Consider the following 24,670-nt stretch of genomic DNA (forward strand, 5'->3'; position numbering starts at 1 on the left):
CGTGGGTAACAATTTTGTCGTTCTGCCCCTGAACAAGGCAGTTAACCTGCTGTTCCCTGGTAGGCCGTTATTGTAAATAAGAATTTGTTCTTAACTGACTTGCCTAGTTAAATGAAGGTTACATTTTAAAAAAAACATTACATGATGTTAACGTGGGTAACATTATGGTTTGTGTGCACCCCAGAAAGAGTGGCTGTTGCACGTGCAACAGCTACTAGGGCTCCTAATATTCTAAAGCATGGGTGTCAAACTCTGGCCCGCGGGCCAAACCGCGGGGTAATTATATTTGGCCCGCGAGACAATACCAAATTACTAATAGAGCTGGCCCGCCGGTATTATACAGCGCATTCACCGCTAATACTACGAATCCCATAATGCTCTGCTGTTGTTTTCGCGCGCCAATCAGGACAGGACCCAGAAACGCCCTCTCCTCTGTGACAGTAGTCATAGCAACATAGACGCTACAACTGTCAGCGCGCTATCCCTTCCCAAAAATGGCGAAAAGAAAGGCAGAAAACAGGAGCTTTCTGAACAAGTGGGAGGCAGAATATCTGTTTACATATGTAAAAGACAAACCTGTTTGTCTTGTTTGTGGAGTCAACGTGGCTGTAAGTAAGGAGTACAACATTAGACGACACTATGAAACGAAACACCATTGACAAATACAAGGACCTGGACATGACTCAAAGGAGCCAGAAAGTAGAGGAGATGAAAATAAGTTTGGGTTCACAACAGAATATGTTCAAAAAAGCCACATCACAAAGTGCTGGCTTGGGCACATCAGATTAGATCAGTGTGCAATAATTAACGTTTTCTTTGTGCACTTTTTCTTGCTACAAGGCATGGGCTTGAATGGTTGATTGATTTATTATCATTTTATTTGTAAAATTATTAGCCAGTGGAAAAAGTTTATTTTGGTATTTAAATCAGAAGGCTGCAAATAGAAAAGAGGCATACGATTTTTATTTACATTTTATTTATTTAATAAATGAATGCCATTGATGTGTTTTTTCATTTGAAATTCGATTTTGCATGTCTCCACTATTAAATTATATATTGTATGGTAATAAGCGATGCTTGTTCCATATTCAATGTTAAAGCAAAACTTGTTTGGGTCCATATTAAAAGGTTAATTTGTTCAATGTTGGCCCGCGACTTTGTTCAGGTTTTACATTTTGGCCCACTGGGTATTTGAGTTTGACACCCCTGTTCTAAAGGGTTGTTTCGTTTCAAGAAAGAGTGTCTTGTCCATCCCTTCAATATTTTATGTAGAAATTGTGCACCAGTATTGGATTTTAAAACCCTGTTATATTAAATGAAGTGCCCTTTAATATAGATCACATGGAGAATTCAATAACATATTTTTTTATACGAGTAAAGACTTAAAGTGCTAAAATGTAGCATTTTGACATGTCCCTCCGTGCACTCAGATTTCTAGGGAGATTTGAACCCTCTTAACCCCAACATTTCTCCAGGTTTTCCCCATCATTTTAAGCCTTAGTTATTTTGTTGCATTGCATCTGAAGAGTTACATTTGTGATTAGTGATTCATTTATCCCTAATTTTAAGCTCTACCTTGTTACGTGAACTGAACTTTTGTTTTAATATGGTGAAAAACTATTCCTGATTAAATATTTTTCTTAAAAGAAGCTTTGAACATTAATAGTCAAATCATAGTGTAAAAGCACGTGAACTGGTTCTACTCTTCTTGGAAATGTTCTAGTGTTTTGTGGTGAAGAAATAACACCTGCTCAGGTTTTTTACCGTTGCACTTCTCAAAAGGTACCCTAAACTATTCCACCCCTGGTTGTCCAGCATACAATACTCTTCACACAGCCACATTGTTCACCACTACAAATGGGTCACTTAATCCCAAAACCATTTATTTAGATTCTGAAAAGTTTTGTATCCTTTATTTCTTTGAATGTAATCACATGAGCGACAGGCGTGCTCAAGTCCAAACAACCATCCCTGGACTTTAAAGTTCTTTCGCCAGGTGAAGTACCTCATGTAAGCTTCATTATTCTGGTCGAGAAAGAGAAGCTTCTTTGCCAGCTCCTCTGTAGAGGAGAAATCATTCACATGGATGAAAGAGTCCCTTGGGATAAATTGCTCGTAGTTGTCCCTGGATGGACCTAGAACAACGGGCACTGCTCCCATCTTCATAGCGTTGAACAGCTTCTCTGTAGCATAGTCTTTGTAGATGGAGTTTTCAAACGCCAGGTAGAATTTACAGCTGGACAGCGTCTTTGAGTACTCTTCATTTTCTAGGTATCTACTAAAATGTCTCCCATAGGCCTCTACTTTGACATGCCTACTGAGCTCGTTGAACACCTGTACCCTCTTGTAGTTTGGGTTCCAGTTGCTCACTACCCAGCAGACTAATTTGTCCTTCTTGGGCAGCTCAAAGATTTTATCCTCACTGGTTACCTCAACAAGTGACCCATATGGAACCTTGATATCAGAATCCAGTCGATAACTCGCAGTCAAATTGAACAAGTGGTCAACACCAGGGATCCTGTTTGTATTAGCCGGTGATTCTCCATTCCACCACACCCATTTCTGGAACCATGGACGTTGCTCTTGGGGCATGTTCTTCAGGTCTCCATGGATGTCTCTATGGTGGAAGATGACACCGTGCGCCTTGCTGTAAAGGTTTTTATCCACTGTTAGGTGACAGCCTTTGATGTTAAAGTAGGCACAAGAGTCTATGTCAAAGGCCTGACCAAATGGCCACATCCAGATCAAAATGATAGTGTCTGTGTCTCCGTCATCATCGGCCTGAATGGCTGTCTGGGCATGGTGTGTTTTTTGCCCTGTGTGGTTCCCTGCCATACTTACTTGAGGGCAAGGAGAACAACCAGCCTTCCCCTCGTGGGATGCCTGGTCAGTTGGGCATGAATGGAACTTGATCTGGGGTTTGTAGTAAATTAAGCATATTCCCACGAAGCACGCCATAAAAAAACAGCCAATCAGAACAGGCCGTAGAACCCCCTGGGAAGCCGGAGTGGACATACCTTGACCCTTTGAAAGAGAAAAGAGACCAATCAAAACCACTCTAGAATATCAACAACAACTAGAAAAGTATTTATGGATGTGAAATACATTATAATAATGGTAGTGACTGGTTATAGCTGAAAAAGTAGTTACAACAACTCTGAATTACAGTGATCCCATCCATGCACTCCCCACATGAACTCAACACTCAAAGAACAGTAATATATTTAAATAGAAAATATGCCATTCTGTTCTTTTGAAATGCATTTTCTTAAATTCATGATGCTCATTAAGACCTGTCTTTAACAAATTAATTATCTTTGTGACAGTGTTTATTTAATTGATTTTAACACTTGAATAGTTTTTTTTTTTTCATTTGCTCATATAGCCTGCAGTTACATAAACAAATGAAAATGCTATTGTGTCGTTTCATATACATTTTCTTCAATATTCTAATGTTACCTAATACCTTCATAAACACAATTAAATGATAGGATATATTAAATGTATTCATTAGACTGTTATAATGTTGACTTTCAAAGGATGGCCGAAGGGGGTCCAAGGAGGTCAGGATTTTCTAGTGTTAAGCGCTAGAGCTGGTGACATTAATTCATTTCAGCAAGCACATGAACTATCTTATATGACAATACACCAGGGAACAAAGAATGTCAAATGCATCACTAGTGAAACTAAGGCTAACATCAGGTGTCGTTCAGTGCTGTTGATAAATTCAGCATTCATGAGGACAGTGATTATCCTGTATGACGATGTATACAGTATGTACAGCAAACAGTGTACAACAGGGATGGACAACTGCAGTCCTCAGGGGCCTGATGATTGGTGGCACACTTTTGCCCCAGCACTAGCTGACACACACCTGACTCTAATCTACTAAGTTCATACCAAGGATCATTCAGCTATTTGGTTTAGAATTTGATTTAGAAGACCTCTTGAAGTATAAAAAAATATATAAAAAAATATATTTTCAACATTTTATTTGGCCTTACTGCTATTAGCCCATATAAACAATAACAGATTCACTAAGTGGAAGAGAGAGTCCCGAAAAACTCCAAAATGAAGTGTTCTGAAGTATCTGAGAGATATAAGACAGATCAGATTTTTCTTTTTTTTCTTTTACATGTATTTAACCCCTTATTCTTGGAACGAAATAGTTTCCATATACGGTGCCTTCGGAAAGTATTCAGACCCCTTGACTTTTTACACATTTTGTTACATTACAGCCTTATTCTAAAATTCAATCATTTTTATAAATCTATCTACACACAATATCCCATAATGACAAAGCAAAAAGCAGCTTTTTATAAATTGTTGCTAATTTATTAAAAAAACAACAACTGAAATATAACATTTACATAAGTACCCTTTAATCAGTACTTTTTTGAAGCACCTTTGGCAGCGATTACAGCATTGAGTCTTGGGTATGACGCTACAAGCTTGGCCCACCTGTATTTGGGGAGTTTCTCCCATTCTTCTCTGAAGATCCTTTCAAGCTCTGTCAGGTTGGATGGGGAACGTTGTTGCACAGCTATTTTCAGGTCTCTCCAGAGATGTTTGATCGGGTTCAAGTCCGGGCTCTGGCTGGGCCATTCAAGGACATTCAGAGACTTGTTCCGAAGCCTCTCCTGCATTGTCTTGGCTGTGTGCTTTGGTTTGTTGTCCTCCTGAGCGCTCTGAAGCAGGTTTTCATCCAGGATCTCTCTGTACTTTGCTCTGTTCATCTTTCCCTTGATCCTGACAAGTCTCCCAGTCCCTGCCGCTGAAAAAACATCTCCACAGCATGATGCTGCCACCATGCTTCACTGCAGGGATGGTGCCAGGTTTCCTCCAGATGTGACACTTGGCATTCAGGCCAAAGAGTTTAATCTTGTTTTCATCAGACCATAGAATCTTGTTTCTCATGGTCTGAGAGTCTTTCCAAGCAGACGGTCATGTGCATTTTACTGAGGACTGGCTTCCATCTGGCCACGCTACCAAAAAGGCTTGATTGGTGGAGTGCTGCAGAGATGGTTGTCCTTCTGGAAGGTTCTCCCATCTCCACAGAAGAACTCTAAAGCTCTGTCAGAGTGACCATCAGGTTCATGGTCACCTCCCTGGCCAAGGCCCTTCTCCCCCGATTGTTCAGTTTGGCCGGGCGGCCAGCTCCAGGAAAAGTCTTGGTGGTTCCAAACATTCTCAATTTAAGAATGATGGAGGCCACTGTGTTTTTGGGGACCTTTAATGCTGCAGAAATGTTTTGGTTCCCTTCCCCAGATCTGTGCCTCGACACAATCCTGTCTCGGAGCTCTACGGACAATTCCTTCAACCTCATGGCTTGGTTTTTGCTCTGACATGCACTGTCAACTGTGGGACATTATATAGACAGATGTGTACCTTTCCAAATCATGTCCAATCAATTGAATTTACCACAGGTGAACTCCAATGAAGTTGTAGTGTAATGTGTACGCTGGGAGTCGAGGACCAAGTACAGGGAGGGCAAAGGTAATAATAAGTAGACCATAATACAAAACAAGAAACCTGAAAAGCGTACAAACATGAAACAGAGTCAAGGCCTGAGGAAAGCACCAAAGGGAGTGACCGATATAGGGGAGGTAATCAGGAAGGTGATGGAGTCCAGGCGAGTCTCATGCCTTATGATTAATGATACGTGGTGTGATCATAACAACATACAGGAACTCAAGTCCTTTTGTTCACCTGACCTAGAATTTCTTACAATCAAATGCCAACCGCATTATCTACCAAGAGAAATCTCTTCGATTATAATCACAGTTGTGTATATCCTCCCCAAGCAGACACATCGACGGCCCTAAACGAACTTCATTGGACTCTATGTAAACTGGAAACCACATATCCTGAGGCTGCATTTTTTTCTACCATGTTATTGACTTGTTTATTGTTTACTCCATGTGTAACTCTGTGTTGTTGTCTGTTCACACTGCTATGCTTTATCTTGGCCAGGTCGCAGTTGCAAATGAGAACTTGTTCTCAACTAGCCTACCTGGTTAAATAAAGGTGAAATAAATAAATAATTTTTTTTTTTTATTGTAGCTGGGGATTTTAACAAGGCTAATCTGAAACCAAGGCTCCTTAAATTTTATCAGCATATCGAATGCGCGACCCGGGCTGGCAAAACCCTGGATCATTGTTATTCTAACTTCCGCGACGCATACAAAGCCCTCCCCCGCCCTCCTTTCGGAAAATCTGACCACTACTCCATTTTGTTGCTCCCAACCTATAGACAGAAACTAACACAGGAAACGCCCGTGCTCAGGTCTGTTCAACGCTGGTTCGACCAATCGGAATCCACGCTTCAAGATTGCTTCGATCACGTGGACTGGGATATGTTCCGCATAGCGTCGGACAATAACATTGATGAATACGCTGATTCGGTGAGCGAGTTTATTAGCAAGTGCATCGGTGAGCTGTACCCACAGCAACTATTAAACCTTCCCCAACCAGAAACCGTGGTTTGATGGCAGCATTCGCGCAAAACTGAAAGTGCGAACCACTGCTTTCAATCATGGCAAGGCGACTGGGAACATGACCGCATACAAACAGTGTAGCTATTCCCTCCGCAAGCCAATCAAACAAGCTAAGCGTCAGTATAGAGACAAAGTAGAGTCGCAATTCAACGGCTCAGACACAAGAGGTATGTGGCAGGGTCTACAGTCAATCACGGACTTCAAAAAGAAAACCAGCCCCGTTGCGGACCACGATGTCTTGCTCCCAGACAAACTAAACAACTTCTTTGCTCGCTTTGAAGTTGTTTACAATACAGAGGACAATACAGAGCCCGCTACCAAAACCTGCGGGCTCTCTTTCACTGCGGCCAACGTGAGTAAAACATTTAAACGTGTTAACCCTCGCAAGGCTGCCGGCCCAGACGGCGTCCCTAGCCGCGTCCTCAGAGCATGCGCAGACCAGCTGGCTGGTGGGTTTACGGACATATTCTATCAATCCTTATCCCAGTCTGTTGTTCCCACGTGCTTCAAGAGGGCCACCATTGTTCCTGTTCCCAAGAAAGCTAAGGTAACTGAGCTAAATGACTATCGCCCAGTAGCACTTACTTTCGCCATCATGAAGTGCTTTTTTTATTTTTATACTTTGTTTTTAGAAAGTACAAATAAAGTAAAATAAAAGAACAACAAAAAAGATCTGGCAGTTACAGTGCACGTCATACCTTTATCATCATATTAGTTACATTGACATCTTTGAATTAGACCTTTTCCAAGTACGAAACCCATTTTTCCCAGTATTCTTGACCTCTCTCCTGTTGAGTTCTTAAAGCAAAGGTCATACGCTCCATGTGGGGTATTTCTTCTACAATGTCTATCCATTGTGTCACTGTGGGAGGGTCTTTTTGTAGCCATTTCCTAGTGATAGCCTTTTTACTGGCTGCCAGTAGGACCTTCAAGAGGTACTTTTCTCTATTGTGTAAGATATCAGGTATTTCACCCAAGTACAAAGAAATGAATGTTTGTTCTATGTCAAATCCCATTATTTTTCCAATGTTAGATCTTATTTCTCCCCAGTAAGTTTCGATTGCGGGGCAGGACCAAAAGATATGAGAGTGGTCCGCCCTCAATAGACCGCATTCTCTCCAACAAGGGTGTAGTGAGCCAATCTGTTTTGATTTCAGTTTAGGTGTTATGAAGAAACGGATAACATTCTTCCAACAGAATTCTCTCCATGATCTTGAGTTGGTGCTTTGTTGAGTCTCTAATATGTTCAACCATGTTTCATCAGTTATTTCAATGTTAAGTTCCTCCTCCCATTTCTTTTTAATATAGTTTGTAGAATGTTTCTTTGAGGATTCAATACCCAAGTAGAGATTTGAAATCGTTTTTTTGTTACTCCCCAAGTTGTATGCGTTAGTGAATACTTGGATTAATTTTGGAGGTGCTCGAGGGTCAGTCACTTTTATCTCCCTTAAGAAATAGTGTCGAACTTGTAGGTATCTGTAAAAATCTTGTTTATCCAAGCCAGGTTTTTTACTTAGGTCCTGAAAGTTATCTAGGTCCCCATTCCCTATAATTGTACTGAATGATGTGATGCCTTTCTGCGTTCATTGTTTAAATCTGCTGTCCAGGGTTGCAGCGATGAAGCTGGGGTCGTATGCGGGCCAACTCAGCAGTTTGATCTCTCTGTCTAAATTATTTTGCTTAACTACCCTAAACCATGTCTTCAGAGAGAAATTAATCCACTGATTTTGTCTATTGTATATTTCTTTTACCATGTCCTTATTTCCCAAAACTGTCTGTATGGGTATCTCTGTCAAAGTAGTCTCGATGTCTTTCCATTTGGATTCGTATTCTGAATTGCACCAACACACCAGAGGTCTCAATTGGGCTGACACAAAATAATCTTTTAGGTTTGGTAAGGCCATACCCCCACAGTTGTTTGGTAATTGTAATGTTGTATATCTAATTGTTGGTCTCTTACTGGTCTTCTACGGGAAGGTGTTTAATTTAATTGCCACAGAAACCACTGGCACTCTTATCTGTGGAGGGGATTTTAACACAATTGGTGGTGAGGGTAGAAAACAACATCTCCATCCCGCTGATCCTCAACACTGGGGCCTCACAAGGGTGCGTTCTTAGCCCTCTCCTGTACTCCCTGTTCACCCATGACTGCGTGGCCATGCACGTCTCCAACTCAATCATCAAGATTGCAGACGACACTATAGTGGTAGGCTTGATTACCAACAACGACGAGACGGCCTACAGGAAGGAGGTGAGGGCCCTCGGAGTGTGGTGTCAGGAAAATAACCTCACACTCAATGTCAACAAAACAAAGGAGATGATCGTGGACTTCAGGAAACAGCAGAGGAAGCAGCCCCCTATCCACATCGACGGGACAGTAGTGGAGAAGGTGGAAAGTTTTAAGTTCCTCGGCGTACACATCACGGACAAACTGAAATGGTCCATCCACACAGACAGCTTGGTGAAGAAGGCGCAGCAGCAATGGGTAGCGGTTGAAGAAGGCGCAGCAGCGCCTCTTCAACCACAGGAGGCTGAAGAAATTCAGTTTGTCACCAAAAACACTCATAAACTTTTATAGATGCACAATCGAGGGCATCCTGTCGGGCTGTATCACCGCCTAGTACGGCAACTGCTCCGCCCACTACCGTAAGGCTCTCCAGAGGATAGTGAGGTCTGCACAAAGCATCACCGGGGGCAAACTACCCGCCCTCCAGGACACCTACAGCACCCGATGTCACAGGAAGGCCAAAAAGATCATCAAGGACAACAACCACCCGAGCCACTGCCTGTTCACCCGCTATCATCCAGAAGGCGAGGTCAGTACAGGTGCATCAAAGCGGGAACCAAGATACTGAAAAACAGCTTCTTTCTCAAGGCCATCAGACTGTTAAACAGCCATCACTAACATTGAGTGGCTGCTGCCATCATACTGACTCATCTCTAGCCACTTTAATAATAAAAAATTGGATGTAATAAATGTATCACTAGCCACTTTAAACAATGCCACTTTATATAATGTTTACATACCATACATTACTCATCTCATATGTGTATATACTGTACTCTATACCATCTACTGCATCTTGCCTATGCCGTTCGGCCATCGCTCATCCATATATTTTTATGTACATATTCTTATTCATTCCTTTAGACTTGTGTGTGTATAAGGTAGTTGTTGTGAAATTGTTAGATTACTTGTTAGATATTACTGCATGGTCGGAACTAGAAGCACAAGCATTTCGCTACACTCGCATTTACATCTGCTAACCATGTGTATGTGACAAATAAAATGTGATTTGATTTGAGGCGCAGGTGTGTGTAACGATGGTGACAGGTGTGCGTAATAATGTGTAAACTGGCGCCAGAGAAGAGGAGCAGAAGTAGACGTGACACTACCCCCTCCCTAACGCGCGGCTCTTGCTGGAGTTACTGTGTGTGATTCGTCTGGAATGTTCCAGAAGTGTATTTTCCAGGAGTTTTTTTACAAATATTTTATAACATCACCCCTCTTTTTGAACAAAGTACACTTGTGCTACCCTGTGAATACGCCAAGTGCACGTTCAGCAATATGTCTCAAACAATGACCAACAATGCCTTGGACAATACAAACCATACAACCACGTTATCACATAGAACTCATATCAAAGTCAAAGATTCTACCAATCATTAACTAGGACTCATGCCTATTCCTTAGCCTTGTCACAAAAAGATCTCTGGCCACTTATTAAACTATATCATAATATGCAGTCATCTTTAATCAAAGAATGTTAAAATAACAAATTAACATAAGAAATAGCTTATCAATGTGAAGTACAAGATTCCGTATGATTTTTATGATTACCCACAATGCTCTTATTTAGAGTAACAGTTATACATAACCAGTCAAAACATTGTCATTACTTCTATTATAATGAATAGTTCCTCCTGCGAGCCAAGTTATCAAACTTACCTTGGTATCCACAATGCCAGGAGAAGATGAAGTATTGTATCACACTGTCTACGTATACCATCCAGGTGTAGAGATAAGTGAGTTATTTATGTTTCCTCTTCACCTGGTTGTCTGATGCAGGCAGGACGTTTATCAAAGTATGAGTGTACTTTTATCATAGTTATTTAGACCTAACTCCACATTCAAAAAGTGAACTTGGAGCATGGTTTATTCTCTCTAATAATATTTTAAATCATTGTTGAAAGCTGTCAGAGACTATGTATATAATACAAGAGGGAGCAGTTAAATGGTTGGTCCACACCCCCTCGACAATGAGTAGCCTATAGTACGTAGGATTTGCATCAACACCATCAACAGGTTATTGTACCTGATAAATAGAGCCCTCAACAGTTTTGTGCCAGCATCAATACAACTTTAACTTCTTTGGTCTTGTACAGTATCTTTCATGTACTGTGTGAATTCTGCTATTATTTGTTGTACTGTAAATTATTACCCCTGTTGTATTCCAAGTTCATCGTTTTGAGTTGTATATCATTTCTATGCCAATTGTATGGACATATCGAAGTAAACTCTCTTGTTCACGTTCCATTTGAAAAACAACCTATTTTAATTTTACATTGGATTGTGAACCTGCCTAAAGCTAGACACACCATCAACTCCATGATCATACCCCTATGGTTAAAATCGGTTTGATGAGATCTTGACCTGATATAACAAGATGAAGAAAAGTATTTATTTTAATTTTTTCCAAGTGACCTTACCTGTTTCAATTTGTCTGACTCATCCATGGTTTTTCCCACTAAGAGAACCTGATTTTAGAAGACCAAAAATACAAAACAATAAATGATTAGAATTAAGTATTTTAAATAACTTTGGATTTAAAAAAATGTAATTGTGAGATTCTGTGTAACAAAAGAGCATTCCCACTGAGCACACTGGTTAAATCAACATTGTTTCCACGTCATTTCAATGATGTTGTTTCAACGTGGAATAGATGATGAATTGATGTCTGTGCTCAGTGGGTTAGTCTCTTATTCTCTAAACTAGTTCGACCAAGTATGTTAAAAAACCAACACTGAAACTGAACATAATAACAACATCACCTCTACTGTAATTTACTATATTTAATAGACAAATTATATTCAATATTGGGCTATCACCATAATGAAATGTAATCATTTCCTCTACATTAAAAGAAGCTCTTCAAGTGACAATGACAATGAGTGAGTGTTGAGATAGTTGCGTGTTGGATAGTTGTTCGATAAGAAGTAGGTCAGAAAATGTCTCCCCCACTTTTTGGTAATATTCTGCTTCTGGTTTAGTCTAGTAGGAACCATGTAAGTTTGTGGGCTAGACTAGTCTAGCAATGCTGCTACAGGAACTACGTAGATGTGGTCAAGTGAATCATGCCTCATCACTGAAAGCAACATTATTTGTGGACCTGTATTCAATTGCATTTCAAATGAATGAACAGGTACACTTTACTTTTCAACTAAAGCTTTTCAAAATAAAACATACAATATCATTATCAAAGAATATTTATTTTAATCAATCTGCCAGCCTTTTATACAACAAATGCCAAGCCTATAGGAAGCCTGTGTGAAGTTTTCATTGTCTTGTGATTGTGGCCCTTCTTCCTGTCAGAATGTATCTGTCTGCGTTCAGTATCTGTCTGTGGTCTGATGTGTTGCAATTTGTTCTCACAGAATCTAAAAGCTCATGGGGGCGAGGCTCATAGCCAGATTGAGATATTCTTTTGCCTATAGCTGTGGTCTGACCTTGACAATGATCTACAGTGCATTCTGAAAGTATTCAGACCCCTTGACTTTTTCCACATTTTTTTAACGTTACCGCCTTATTCTAAAATTGATTAAATTGTTTGTTTACAAAAATATAAATGCCACATGTAAAGTGTTGGTCACATGTTTCATGAGCTGAAATAAAAGATCCCAAAAAGTTTGCTGATGTCAACGTTGTGAACAGAGTGCCCCATGGTGGAGGTGAGGTTATGTTATGGGCAGGCATAAGCTACAGACAACACAGTTGCATTTTATCAATGGCAATTTGAATGCATAGAGATACCGGGACGAGATCCTGAGGCCCATTGTCGTGCCATTCATCCGCCCCCATCAGCGCATGTAACAAGGATCTGTACACAATTCCTGGAAGCTGAAAATGTCTCAGTTCTTCCATGGCCTACATACTCAGACATGTCACCCATTGAGCATGTTTGGGATGCTCTGGATCGATGTGTTCCAGTTCTCGCCAATATCCAGCAACTTCGCGAAGCCATTGAAGGAGTGGGACAACATTCCACAGGCCACAATCAACAGCCTGATCAACTCTATGTGAAGGAGATGTTGCCACAACTTGAAGAGGAGTGGGACAACATTCCACAGACCACAGTTAACAGCCTGATCAACTCTATGTGAAGGAGATGTTCCAGTTCTCGCCAATATCCAGCAACTTGAAGAGGAGTGGGACAACATTCCACAGACCACAGTCAACAGCCTGATCAACTCTATGCGAAGTAGATGTGTTGCGCTGCATGAGCCAAATAGTGGTCACACCAGACACTGAGTGGTTTTCTGATCCACGCCCCTACCGTTTTTTTTAACGGTATCTGTATTCCCAGTCATATGAAATCCATAGATTAGGGCCTTTTTTCAAATTGACTGATTTCCTTATATGCACTGTAACTCAGTAAAATGTACATGTTTTTACAAGCATTCTACAATAGTCAATGCACATTCATTCCAGACCTTGGTTTTTAATAATCAGACAGTATTCAGTACATGACATATCTTGAAGGTCTTACAACTCTTTTCATTGTGTCGAGAGAGTCAGTGTGGAAAATTACTCACCTGTACTTTTCCCTTCCCCCTTTCAAAGGATACTCAACGGCACAGTAAGGACACAACCAATTTATCTTTCTGTCTGTGCAGTAAGGTTGTATGGTTTCCTCTGTTTTGTGCGGGTAGGTAAACAATGCAAAAACAAATATATGCAAAGAGATTGCTCTGTTTGGGCAGTGGAGTAAAGGAGTGCATATTCTGAACTGATCAAGCAGGTGTAAATGATGTGGCTGCTGTCAGGTGGTCAACATGAATAAAAATGTAAATATCCACAAAAATATTGAACAATATTTAAAATTCATTGCATTCTCACATCAATTTAAAATCTTCTAAAAAAAAAGGAAAAAACGGTATGATTCATGCACAGCATTTGTACATTACATGATCTTAATATGGGTAATATTTCACATTACATGATCTTAATATGGGTAATATTTCACATTACATGATCTTAATATGGGTAATATTTCACATTACATGATCTTAATATGGGTAATATTTTACATTACATGATCTTAATATGGGTAATATTTTACATTACATGATGTTAACGTGGGTAACAATTTTGTCGTTCTGCCCCTGAACAAGGCAGTTAACCTGCTGTTCCCTGGTAGGCTGTTATTGTAAATAAGAATTTGTTCTTAACTGACTTGCCTAGTTAAATGAAGGTTACATTTAAAAAAAAACATTACATGATGTTAACGTGGGTAACATTATGGTTTGTGTGCACCCCAGAAAGAGTGGCTGTTGCACGTGCAACAGCTACTAGGGCTCCTAATATTCTAAAGGGTTGTTTCGTTTCAAGAAAGAGTGTCTTGTCCATCCCTTCAATATTTTATGTAGAAATTGTGCACCAGTATTGGATTTTAAAACCCTGTTATATTAAATGAAGTGCCCTTTAATATAGACCACATGGAGAATTCAATAACATATTTTTTTATACGAGTAAAGACTTAAAGTGCTAAAATGTAGCATTTTGACATGTCCCTCCGTGCACTCAGATTTCTAGGGAGATTTGAATCCTCTTAACCCCAACATTTCTCCAGGTTTTCCCCATCATTTTAAAGCCTTAGTTATTTTGTTGCATTGCATCTGAAGAGTTACATTTGTGATTAGTGATTCATTTATCCCTAATTTTAAGCTCTACCTTGTTACGTGAACTGAACTTTTGTTTTAATATGGTGAAAAACTATTCCTGATTTAAATATTTTTCTTAAAAGAAGCTTTGAACATTAATAGTCAAATCATAGTGTAAAAGCACGTGAACTGGTTCTACTCTTCTTGGAAATGTTCTAGTGTTTTGTGGTGAAGAAATAACACCTGCTCAGGTTTTTTACCGTTGCACTTCTCAAAAGGTACCCTAAACTATTCCACCCCTGGTTGTCCAGCATACAATACTCTTCACACAGCCACATTGTTCACCACTACAAATGGGTCACTTAATCCCAAAACCATTTATTTAGATTCTGAAAAGTTTTGTATCCTTTATTTCTTTGAATGTAATCACATGAGCGACAGGCGTGCTCAAGTCCAAACAACCATCCCTGGACTTTAAAGTTATTTCGCCAGGTGAAGTACCTCATGTAAGCTTCATTATTCTGGTCGAGAAAGAGAAGCTTCTTTGCCAGCTCCTCTGTAGAGGAGAAATCATTCACATGGATGAAAGAGTCCCTTGGGATAAATTGCTCGTAGTTGTCCCTGGATGGACCTAGAACAACGGGCACTGCTCCCAACTTCATAGCATTGAACAGCTTCTCTGTAGCATAGTCTTTGTAGATGGAGTTTTCAAACGCCAGGTAGAATTTACAGCTGGACAGCGTCTTTGAGTAGTCTTCGTTTTCTAGGTATCTACTAAAATGTCTCCCATAGGCCTCTACTTTGACATGCCTACTGAGCTCGTTGAACACCTGTACCCTCTTGTAGTTTGGGTTCCAGTTGCTCACTATCCAGCAGACTAATTTGTCCTTCTTGGGCAGCTCAAAGATTTTATCCTCACTGGTTACCTCAACAAGTGACCCATATGGAACCTTGATATCAGAATCCAGTCGATAACTCGCAGTCAAATTGAACAAGTGGTCAACACCAGGGATCCTGTTTGTATTAGCCGGTGATTCTCCATTCCACCACACCCATTTCTGGAACCATGGACGTTGCTCTTGGGGCATGTTCTTCAGGTCTCCATGGATGTCTCTATGGTGGAAGATGACACCGTGCGCCTTGCTGTAAAGGTTTTTATCCACTGTTAGGTGACAGCCTTTGATGTTAAAGTAGGCACAAGAGTCTATGTCAAAGGCCTGACCAAATGGCCACATCCAGATCAAAATGATAGTGTCTGTGTCTCCGTCATCATCGGCCTGAATGGCTGTCTGGGCATGGTGTGTTTTTTGCCCAGTGTGGTTCCCTGCCATACTTACTTGAGGGCAAGGAGAACAACCAGCCTTCCACTCGTGGGATGCCTGGTCAGTTGGGCATGAATGGAACTTGATCTGGGGTTTGTAGTAAATTAAGAATATTCCCACGAAGCACGCCATAAAAAAACAGCCAATCAGAACAGGCCGTAGAACCCCCTGGGAAGCCGGAGTGGACATACCTTGACCCTTTGAAAGAGAAAAGAGACCAATCAAAACCACTCTAGAATATCAACAACAACTAGAAAAGTATTTATGGATGTGAAATACATTATAATAATGGTAGTGACTGGTTATAGCTGAAAAAGTAGTTACAACAACTCTGAATTACAGTGATCCCATCCATGCACTCCCCACATGAACTCAACACTCAAAGAACAGTAATATATTTAAATAGAAAATATGCCATTCTGTTCTTTTGAAATGCATTTTCTTAAATTCATGATGCTCATTAAGACCTGTCTTTAACAAATTAATTATCTTTGTGACAGTGTTTATTTAATTGATTTTAACACTAGTTTTTTTCTTCTTCATTTAAACATATAGCCTGCAGTTACATAAACAAATGAAAATGCTATTGTGTCGTTTCATATACATTTTCTTCAATATTCTAATGTTACCTAATACCTTCATAAACCCAATTAAATGATAGGATATATTAAATGTATTCATTAGACTGTTATAATGTTGACTTTCAAAGGATGGCCGAAGGGGGTCCAAGGAGGTCAGGATTTTCTAGTGTTAAGCACTGGAGCTGGTGACATTAATTCATTTCAGCAAGCACATGAACTATCTTATATGACAATACACCAGGGAACAAAGAATGTCAAAAGCATCACTAGTGAAACTAAGGCTAACATCAGGTGTCGTTCAGTGCTGTTGATAAATTCAGCATTCATGAGGACAGTGATTATCCTGTATGACGATGTATACAGTATGTACAGCAAACAGTGTACAACAGGGATGGACAACTGCAGTCCTCAGGGGCCTGATGATTGGTGGCATACTTTTGCCCCAGCACTAGCTGACACACACCTGACTCTAATCTACTAAGTTCATACCAAGGATCATTCAGCTATTTGGTTTAGAATTTGATTTAGAAGACCTCTTGAAGTATAAAAAAATATATAAAAATATATATTTTCAACATTTTATTTGGCCTTACTGCTATTAGCCCATATAAACAATAACAGATTCACTAAGTAGAAGAGAGAGTCCCGAAAAACTCCAAAAGGAAGTGTTCTGAAGTATGTGAGAGATATAAGACAGATCAGATTTTTCTTTTTTTTCTTTTACATGTATTTAACCCCTTATTCTTGGAACGAAACAGTTTCCATATACGGTGCCGTCGGAAAGTATTCAGACCCCTTGACTTTTTACACATTTTGTTACATTACAGCCTTATTATAAAATTCAATCATTTTAAAAAATCTATCTACACACAATATCCCATAATGACAAAGCAAAAAGCAGCTTTTTATAAATTGTTGCTAATTTATTAAAAAAACAACAACTGAAATATAACATTTACATAAGTACCCTTTAATCAGTACTTTTTTGAAGCACCTTTGGCAGCGATTACAGCATTGAGTCTTGGGTATGACGCTACAAGCTTGGCCCACCTGTATTTGGGGAGTTTCTCCCATTCTTCTCTGAAGATCCTTTCAAGCTCTGTCAGGTTGGATGGGGAACGTTGTTGCACAGCTATTTTCAGGTCTCTCCAGAGATGTTTGATCGGGTTCAAGTCCGGGCTCTGGCTGGGCCATTCAAGGACATTCAGAGACTTGTTCCGAAGCCTCTCCTGCATTGTCTTGGCTGTGTGCTTTGGTTTGTTGTCCTCCTGAGCGCTCTGAAGCAGGTTTTCATCCAGGATCTCTCTGTACTTTGCTCTGTTCATCTTTCCCTTGATCCTGACAAGTCTCCCAGTCCCTGCCGCTGAAAAAACATCTCCACAGCATGATGCTGCCACCATGCTTCACTGCAGGGATGGTGCCAGGTTTCCTCCAGATGTGACACTTGGCATTCAGGCCAAAGAGTTCAATCTTGTTTTCATCAGACCATAGAATCTTGTTTCTCATGGTCTGAGAGTCTTTCCAAGCAGACGGTCATGTGCATTTTACTGAGGACTGGCTTCCATCTGGCCACGCTACCAAAAAGGCTTGATTGGTGGAGTGCTGCAGAGATGGTTGTCCTTCTGGAAGGTTCTCCCATCTCCACAGAGTAACTCTAAAGCTCTGTCAGAGTGACCATCAGGTTCATGGTCACCTCCCTGGCCAAGGCCCTTCTCCCCCGATTGTTCAGTTTGGCCGGGCGGCCAGCTCCAGGAAAAGTCTTGGTGGTTCCAAACATTCTCAATTTAAGAATGATGGAGGCCACTGTGTTCTTGGGGACCTTCAATGCTGCAGAAATGTTTTGGTTCCCTTCCCCAGATCTGTGCCTCGACACAATCCTGTCTCGGAGCTCTACGGACAATTCATTCAACCTCATGGCTTGGTTTTTGCTCTGACATGCACTGTCAACTGTGGGACATTATATAGACAGATGTGTACCTTTCCAAATCATGTCCAATCAATTGAATTTACCACAGGTGAACTCCAATGAAGTTGTAGTGTAATGTGTACGCTGGGAGTCGAGGACCAAGTACAGGGAGGGCAAAGATAATAATAAGTAGACCATAATACAAAACAAGAAACCTGAAAAGCGTACAAACATGAAACAGAGTCAAGGCCTGAGGAAAGCACCAAAGGGAGTGACCGATATAGGGGAGGTAATCAGGAAGGTGATGGAGTCCAGGCGAGTCTCATGCCTTATGATTAATGATACGTGGTGTGATCATAACAACATACAGGAACTCAAGTCCTTTTGTTCACCTGACCTAGAATTTCTTACAATCAAATGCCAACCGCATTATCTACCAAGAGAAATCTCTTCGATTATAATCACAGTTGTGTATATCCCCCCCAAGCAGACACATCGACGGCCCTGAACGAACTTCATTGGACTCTATGTAAACTGGAAACCACATATCCTGAGGCTGCATTTTTTTCTACCATGTTATTGACTTGTTTATTGTTTACTCCATGTGTAACTCTGTGTTGTTGTCTGTTCACACTGCTATGCTTTATCTTGGCCAGGTCGCAGTTGCAAATGAGAACTTGTTCTCAACTAGCCTACCTGGTTAAATAAAGGTGAAATAAAAAAAAATATATTTTTTTTTATTGTAGCTGGGAATTTTAACAAGGCTAATCTGAAACCAAGGCTCCTTAAATTTTATCAGCATATCGAATGCGCGACCCGGGCTGGCAAAACCCTGGATCATTGTTATTCTAACTTCCCCGACGCATACAAAGCCCTCCCCCGCCCTCCTTTCGGAAAATCTGACCACTACTCCATTTTGTTGCTCCCAACCTATAGACAGAAACTAACACAGGAAACGCCCGTGCTCAGGTCTGTTCAACGCTGGTTCGACCAATCGGAATCCACGCTTCAAGATTGCTTCGATCACGTGGACTGGGATATGTTCCGCATAGCGTCGGACAATAACATTGATGAATACGCTGATTCGGTGAGCGAGTTTATTAGCAAGTGCATCAGTGATCTGTACCCACAGCAACTATTAAACCTTCCCCAACCAGAAACCGTGGCTTGATGGCAGCATTCGCGCAAAACTGAAAGTGCGAACCACTGCTTTCAATCATGGCAAGGCGACCGGGAACATGACCGCATACAAACAGTGTAGCTATTCCCTCCGCAAGCCAATCAAACAAGCTAAGCGTCAGTATAGAGACAAAGTAGAGTCACAATTCAACGGCTCAGACACAAGAGGTATGTGGCAGGGTCTACAGTCAATCACGGACTTCAAAAAGAAAACCAGCCCCGTTGCGGACCACGATGTCTTGCTCCCAGACAAACTAAACAACTTCTTTGCTCGCTTTGAAGTTGTTTACAATACAGAGGACAATACAGAGCCCGCTACCAAAACCTGCGGGCTCTCTTTCACTGCGGCCAACGTGAGTAAAACATTTAAACGTGTTAACCCTCGCAAGGCTGCCGGCCCAGACGGCGTCCCTAGCCGCGTCCTCAGAGCATGCGCAGACCAGCTGGCTGGTGGGTTTACGGACATATTCTATCAATCCTTATCCCAGTCTGTTGTTCCCACGTGCTTCAAGAGGGCCACCATTGTTCCTGTTCCCAAGAAAGCTAAGGTAACTGAGCTAAATGACTATCGCCCAGTAGCACTTACTTTCGCCATCATGAAGTGCTTTTTTTATTTTTATACTTTGTTTTTAGAAAGTACAAATAAAGTAAAATAAAAGAACAACAAAAAAGATCTGGCAGTTACAGTGCACGTCATACCTTTATCATCATATTAGTTACATTGACATCTTTGAATTAGACCTTTTCCAAGTACGAAACCCATTTTTCCCAGTATTCTTGACCTCTCTCCTGTTGAGTTCTTAAAGCAAAGGTCATACGCTCCATGTGGGGTATTTCTTCTACAATGTCTATCCATTGTGTCACTGTGGGAGGGTCTTTTTGTAGCCATTTCCTAGTGATAGCCTTTTTACTGGCTGCCAGTAGGACCTTCAAGAGGTACTTTTCTCTATTGTGTAAGATATCAGGTATTTCACCCAAGTACAAAGAAATGAATGTTTGTTCTATGTCAAATCCCATTATTTTTCCAATGTTAGATCTTATTTCTCCCCAGTAAGTTTCGATTGCGGGGCAAGTCCAAAAGATATGATAGTGGTCCGCCCTCAATAGACCGCATTCTCTCCAACAAGGGTGTAGTGAGCCAATCTGTTTTGATTTCAGTTTAGGTGTTATGAAGAAACGGATAACATTCTTCCAACAGAATTCTCTCCATGATCTTGAGTTGGTGGAGCTTTGTTGAGTCTCTAATATGTTCAACCATGTTTCATCAGTTATTTCAATGTTAAGTTCCTCCTCCCATTTCTTTTTAATATAGTTTGTAGAATGTTTCTTTGAGGATTCAATACCCAAGTAGAGATTTGAAATCGTTTTTTTGTTACTCCCCAAGTTGTATGCGTTAGTGAATACTTGGATTAATTTTGGAGGTGCTCGAGGGTCAGTCACTTTTATCTCCCTTAAGAAATAGTGTCGAACTTGTAGGTATCTGTAAAAATCTTGTTTATCCAAGCCAGGTTTTTTACTTAGGTCCTGAAAGTTATCTAGGTCCCCATTCCCTATAATTGTACTGAATGATGTGATGCCTTTCTGCGTCCATTGTTTAAATCTGCTGTCCAGGGTTGCAGCGATGAAGCTGGGGTCGTATGCGGGCCAACTCAGCAGTTTGATCTCTCTGTCTAAATTATTTTGCTTAACTACCCTAAACCATGTCTTCAGAGAGAAATTAATCCACTGATTTTGTCTATTGTATATTTCTTTTACCATGTCCTTATTTCCCAAAACTGACTGTATGGGTATCTCTGTCAAAGTAGTCTCGATGTCTTTCCATTTGGATTCGTATTCTGAATTGCACCAACACACCAGAGGTCTCAATTGGGCTGACACATAATAATCTTTTAGGTTTGGTAAGGCCATACCCCCACAGTTGTTTGGTAATTGTAATGTTGTATATCTAATTGTTGGTCTCTTACTGGTCTTCTACGGGAAGGTGTTTAATTTAATTGCCACAGAAACCACTGGCACTCTTATCTGTGGAGGGGATTTTAACACAATTGGTGGTGAGGGTAGAAAACCACATCTCCATCCCGCTGATCCTCAACACTGGGGCCTCACAAGGGTGCGTTCTTAGCCCTCTCCTGTACTCCCTGTTCACCCATGACTGCGTGGCCATGCACGTCTCCAACTCAATCATCAAGATTGCAGACGACACTATAGTGGTAGGCTTGATTACCAACAACGACGAGACGGCCTACAGGAAGGAGGTGAGGGCCCTCGGAGTGTGGTGTCAGGAAAATAACCTCACACTCAATGTCAACAAAACAAAGGAGATGATCGTGGACTTCAGGAAACAGCAGAGGAAGCAGCCCCCTATCCACATCGACGGGACAGTAGTGGAGAAGGTGGAAAGTTTTAAGTTCCTCGGCGTACACATCACGGACAAACTGAAATGGTCCATCCACACAGACAGCCTGGTGAAGAAGGCGCAGCAGCGCCTCTTCAACCTCAGGAGGCTGAAGAAATTCGGCTTGTCACCAAAAACACTCATAAACTTTTATAGATGCACAATCGAGAGCATCCTGTCGGGTTGTATCACCGCCTGGTACGGCAACTGCTCCGCCCACAACCGTAAGGCTCTCCAGAGGATAGTGAGGTCTGCACAACGCATCACCGGGGGCAAACTACCCACCCTCCAGGACACCTACAGCACCCGATGTCACAGGAAGGCCAAAAAGATCATCAAGGACAACAACCACCCGAGCCACTACCTGTTCACCCCGCTATCATCCAGAAGGCGAGGTCAGTACAGGTGCATCAAAGCTGGGACCGAGAGACTGAAAAACAGCTTCTTTCTCAAGGCCATCAGACTGTTAAACAGCCATCACTAACATTGAGTGGCTGTTGCCAACATACTGACTCATCTCTAGCCACTTTAATAATAAAAAATTGGATGTAATAAATGTATCACTAGCCACTTTAAACAATGCCACTTTATATAATGTTTACATACCATACATTACTCATCTCATATGTGTATATACTGTACTCTATACCATCTACTGCATCTTGCCTATGCCGTTCGGCCATCGCTCATCCAAATATTTTTATGTACATATTCTTATTCATTCCTTTAGACTTGTGTGTGTATAAGGTAGTTGTTGTGAAATTGTTAGATTACTTGTTAGATATTACTGCATGGTCGGAACTAGAAGCACAAGCATTTCGCTACACTCGCATTTACATCTGCTAACCATGTGTATGTGACAAATAAAATGTGATTTGTTTTGAGGCGCAGGTGTGTGTAACGATGGTGACAGGTGTGCGTAATAATGTGTAAACTGGCGACAACGAGCGCCAGAGAAGAGGAGCAGGAGTAGACGTGACACTACCCCCTCCCTAACGCGCGGCTCTTGCTGGAGTTACTGTGTGTGATTCGTCTGGAATGTTCCAGAAGTGTATTTTCCAGGTTTTTTTTACAAATATTTTATAACATCACCCCTCTTTTTGAACAAAGTACACTTGTGCTACCCTGTGAATACGCCAAGTGCACGTTCAGCAATATGTCTCAAACAATGACCAACAATACCTTGGACAAGACCAAACCATACAACCACGTTATCACATAGAACTCATATCAAAGTCAAAAATTCTACCAATCATTAACTAGGACTCATGCCTATTCCTTAGCCTTGTCACAAAAAGATCTCTGGTCACTTATTAAACTATATCATAATATGGCAAACTTCTATTATAATGAATAGTTCCTCCTCCGAGCCAAGTTTTCAAACTTACCTTGGTATCCACAATGCCAGGAGAAGATGAAGTATTGTATCACACTGTCTACGTATACCATCCAGGTGTAGAGATAAGTGTGTGACTGAGTGACGCCTCAAAACGCCTTGTGCCAAGCTACTCTCGGAGACGACAGGTTAGGTTTAAAAGGTGCGGCTGCTATTTATGTTTCCTCTTCACCTGGTTGTCTGATGCAGGCAGGAAGTTTATCAAAGTATGAGTGTACTTTTATCATAGTTATTTAGACCTAACTCCACATTCAAAAAGTGAACTTGGAGCATGGTTTATTCTCTCTAATAATATTTTAAATCATTGTTGAAAGCTGTCAGAGACTATGTATATAATACAAGAGGGAGCAGTTAAATGGTTGGTCCACACCCCCTCGACAATGAGTAGCCTATAGTACGTAGGATTTGCATCAACACCATCAACAGGTTATTGTACCTGATAAATAGAGCACTCAAAAGTTTTGTGCCAGCATCAATACAACTTTAACTTCTTTGGTCTTGTACAGTATCTTTCATGTACTGTGTGAATTCTGCTATTATTTGTTGTACTGTAAATTATTACCCCTGTTGTATTCCAAGTTCATCGTTTTGAGTTGTATATCATTTCTATGCCAATATCGAAGTAACTTTCTAGTTCACTTTCCATTTGAAAAACAACCTATGCTAATTTTACATTGGATTGTGAACCTGCCAAAAGATAGACACACCATCAACTCCATGGTCATACCCCTATGGTTAAAACTGGTTTGATGAGATCTTAACCTGATATAACAGGAAGAAGAAAAGTATTATTATTTTTTTTTCTCCAAGTGACCTTACCTGTTTCAATTTGTCTGACTCATCCATGGTTATGCCCACTAAGAGAACCTGATTTTAGAAGATGAAAATTACAAAACAATAAATTATTAGAATTAAGTATTTTAAATAACTTTGGATTTAAAAAAAATATATATTTTGAGGTTATGTGTAACAAAACAGCATTCCCACTGAGCACACTGGTTAAATCAACATTGTTTCCACGTCATTTCAATGAATAGATGTTAAATTGAAATATTTGCCCAGTGGGTTAGTCTCTTATTCTCTAAACTAGTTCCACCAAGTATGTTAAAAAACCAACACTGAAACTGAACATAACAACATCACCTATACTGTAATTTACTATATTTGAAAACCAATATTGAATATAATTTGTCTATCACCATAATGAAATGAATCATTTTCTCTACCTTAACAAAAGTTTGAGTTCTTCAAATGACATGACAATGAGTGAGTGTTGAGGGAATGCGTGGTCGATAAGAAGTAGGTCAGAAAATGTCTCTTCCACCTTTTGGTAAAATTCTGCTTCTGGTTTAGTCTAGTAGGAACTATGTAAATTTGTGGGCTAGACTAGTCTAGCAATGCTGCTACAGGAACTACATAGAGTGAATCATGCCTCATCACTGAAAGCAACATTATTTGTGGACCTGTATTCAATTGCATTTCAAATGAATGAACAGGTACACTTTACTTTTCA

At 40.6% G+C, this 24,670-nt stretch overlaps 2 protein-coding genes across 3 annotated transcripts; both read right to left on the reverse strand.

Moving 5' to 3' along the window:
* Window positions 1–860: 860 nt before the first annotated feature.
* On the reverse strand, window positions 861–10,524 carry LOC139565874 (4-galactosyl-N-acetylglucosaminide 3-alpha-L-fucosyltransferase 9-like). The gene is made up of 2 exons (XM_071386504.1): window positions 10,447–10,524; window positions 861–3,024 (listed from the first exon to the last, which is right to left on the reverse strand). Exon 2 carries the CDS (start codon window positions 3,013–3,015, stop codon window positions 1,867–1,869), a length of 1,149 nt encoding a protein of 382 aa, XP_071242605.1. The 5' UTR covers window positions 3,016–3,024; window positions 10,447–10,524; the 3' UTR covers window positions 861–1,866.
* Window positions 10,525–13,192: 2,668 nt separating this feature from the next.
* LOC139565878 (4-galactosyl-N-acetylglucosaminide 3-alpha-L-fucosyltransferase 9-like) lies at window positions 13,193–24,489 on the reverse strand. Of its 2 annotated transcripts, XM_071386508.1 has the most exons (3): window positions 24,384–24,489; window positions 23,977–24,024; window positions 13,193–15,898 (listed from the first exon to the last, which is right to left on the reverse strand). In XM_071386508.1, exons 2-3 carry the CDS (start codon window positions 24,001–24,003, stop codon window positions 14,741–14,743), a joined length of 1,185 nt encoding a protein of 394 aa, XP_071242609.1. In that variant the 5' UTR covers window positions 24,004–24,024; window positions 24,384–24,489; the 3' UTR covers window positions 13,193–14,740. The 2 variants fall into 2 exon arrangements, with proteins under 2 accessions (XP_071242609.1, XP_071242610.1); XM_071386509.1 differs by lacking the exons at window positions 23,977–24,024; window positions 24,384–24,489 and adding an exon at window positions 23,150–23,419.
* Between the last annotated feature and the right edge of the window lie 181 nt (window positions 24,490–24,670).

Source organism: Salvelinus alpinus, chromosome 37 (assembly GCF_045679555.1).
Source record: "Salvelinus alpinus chromosome 37, SLU_Salpinus.1, whole genome shotgun sequence".
NCBI classification, from domain to species: Eukaryota; Metazoa; Chordata; class Actinopteri; order Salmoniformes; family Salmonidae; genus Salvelinus; species Salvelinus alpinus.

Excerpts from the sequence above, each read along its gene's own strand:
- LOC139565874 (XM_071386504.1), bottom strand. The coding sequence starts at position 3,015 with ATGTCCACTCCGGCTTCCCAGGGGGTTCTACGGCCTGTTCTGATTGGC.
- LOC139565878 (XM_071386508.1), bottom strand. The coding sequence starts at position 24,003 with ATGGATGAGTCAGACAAATTGAAACAG. Across the intron at positions 15,899-23,976 it reads AGTCAGACAAATTGAAACAG|GGTCAAGGTATGTCCACTCC; the intron begins GTAAGGTCACTT and ends TCTCTTTCAAAG.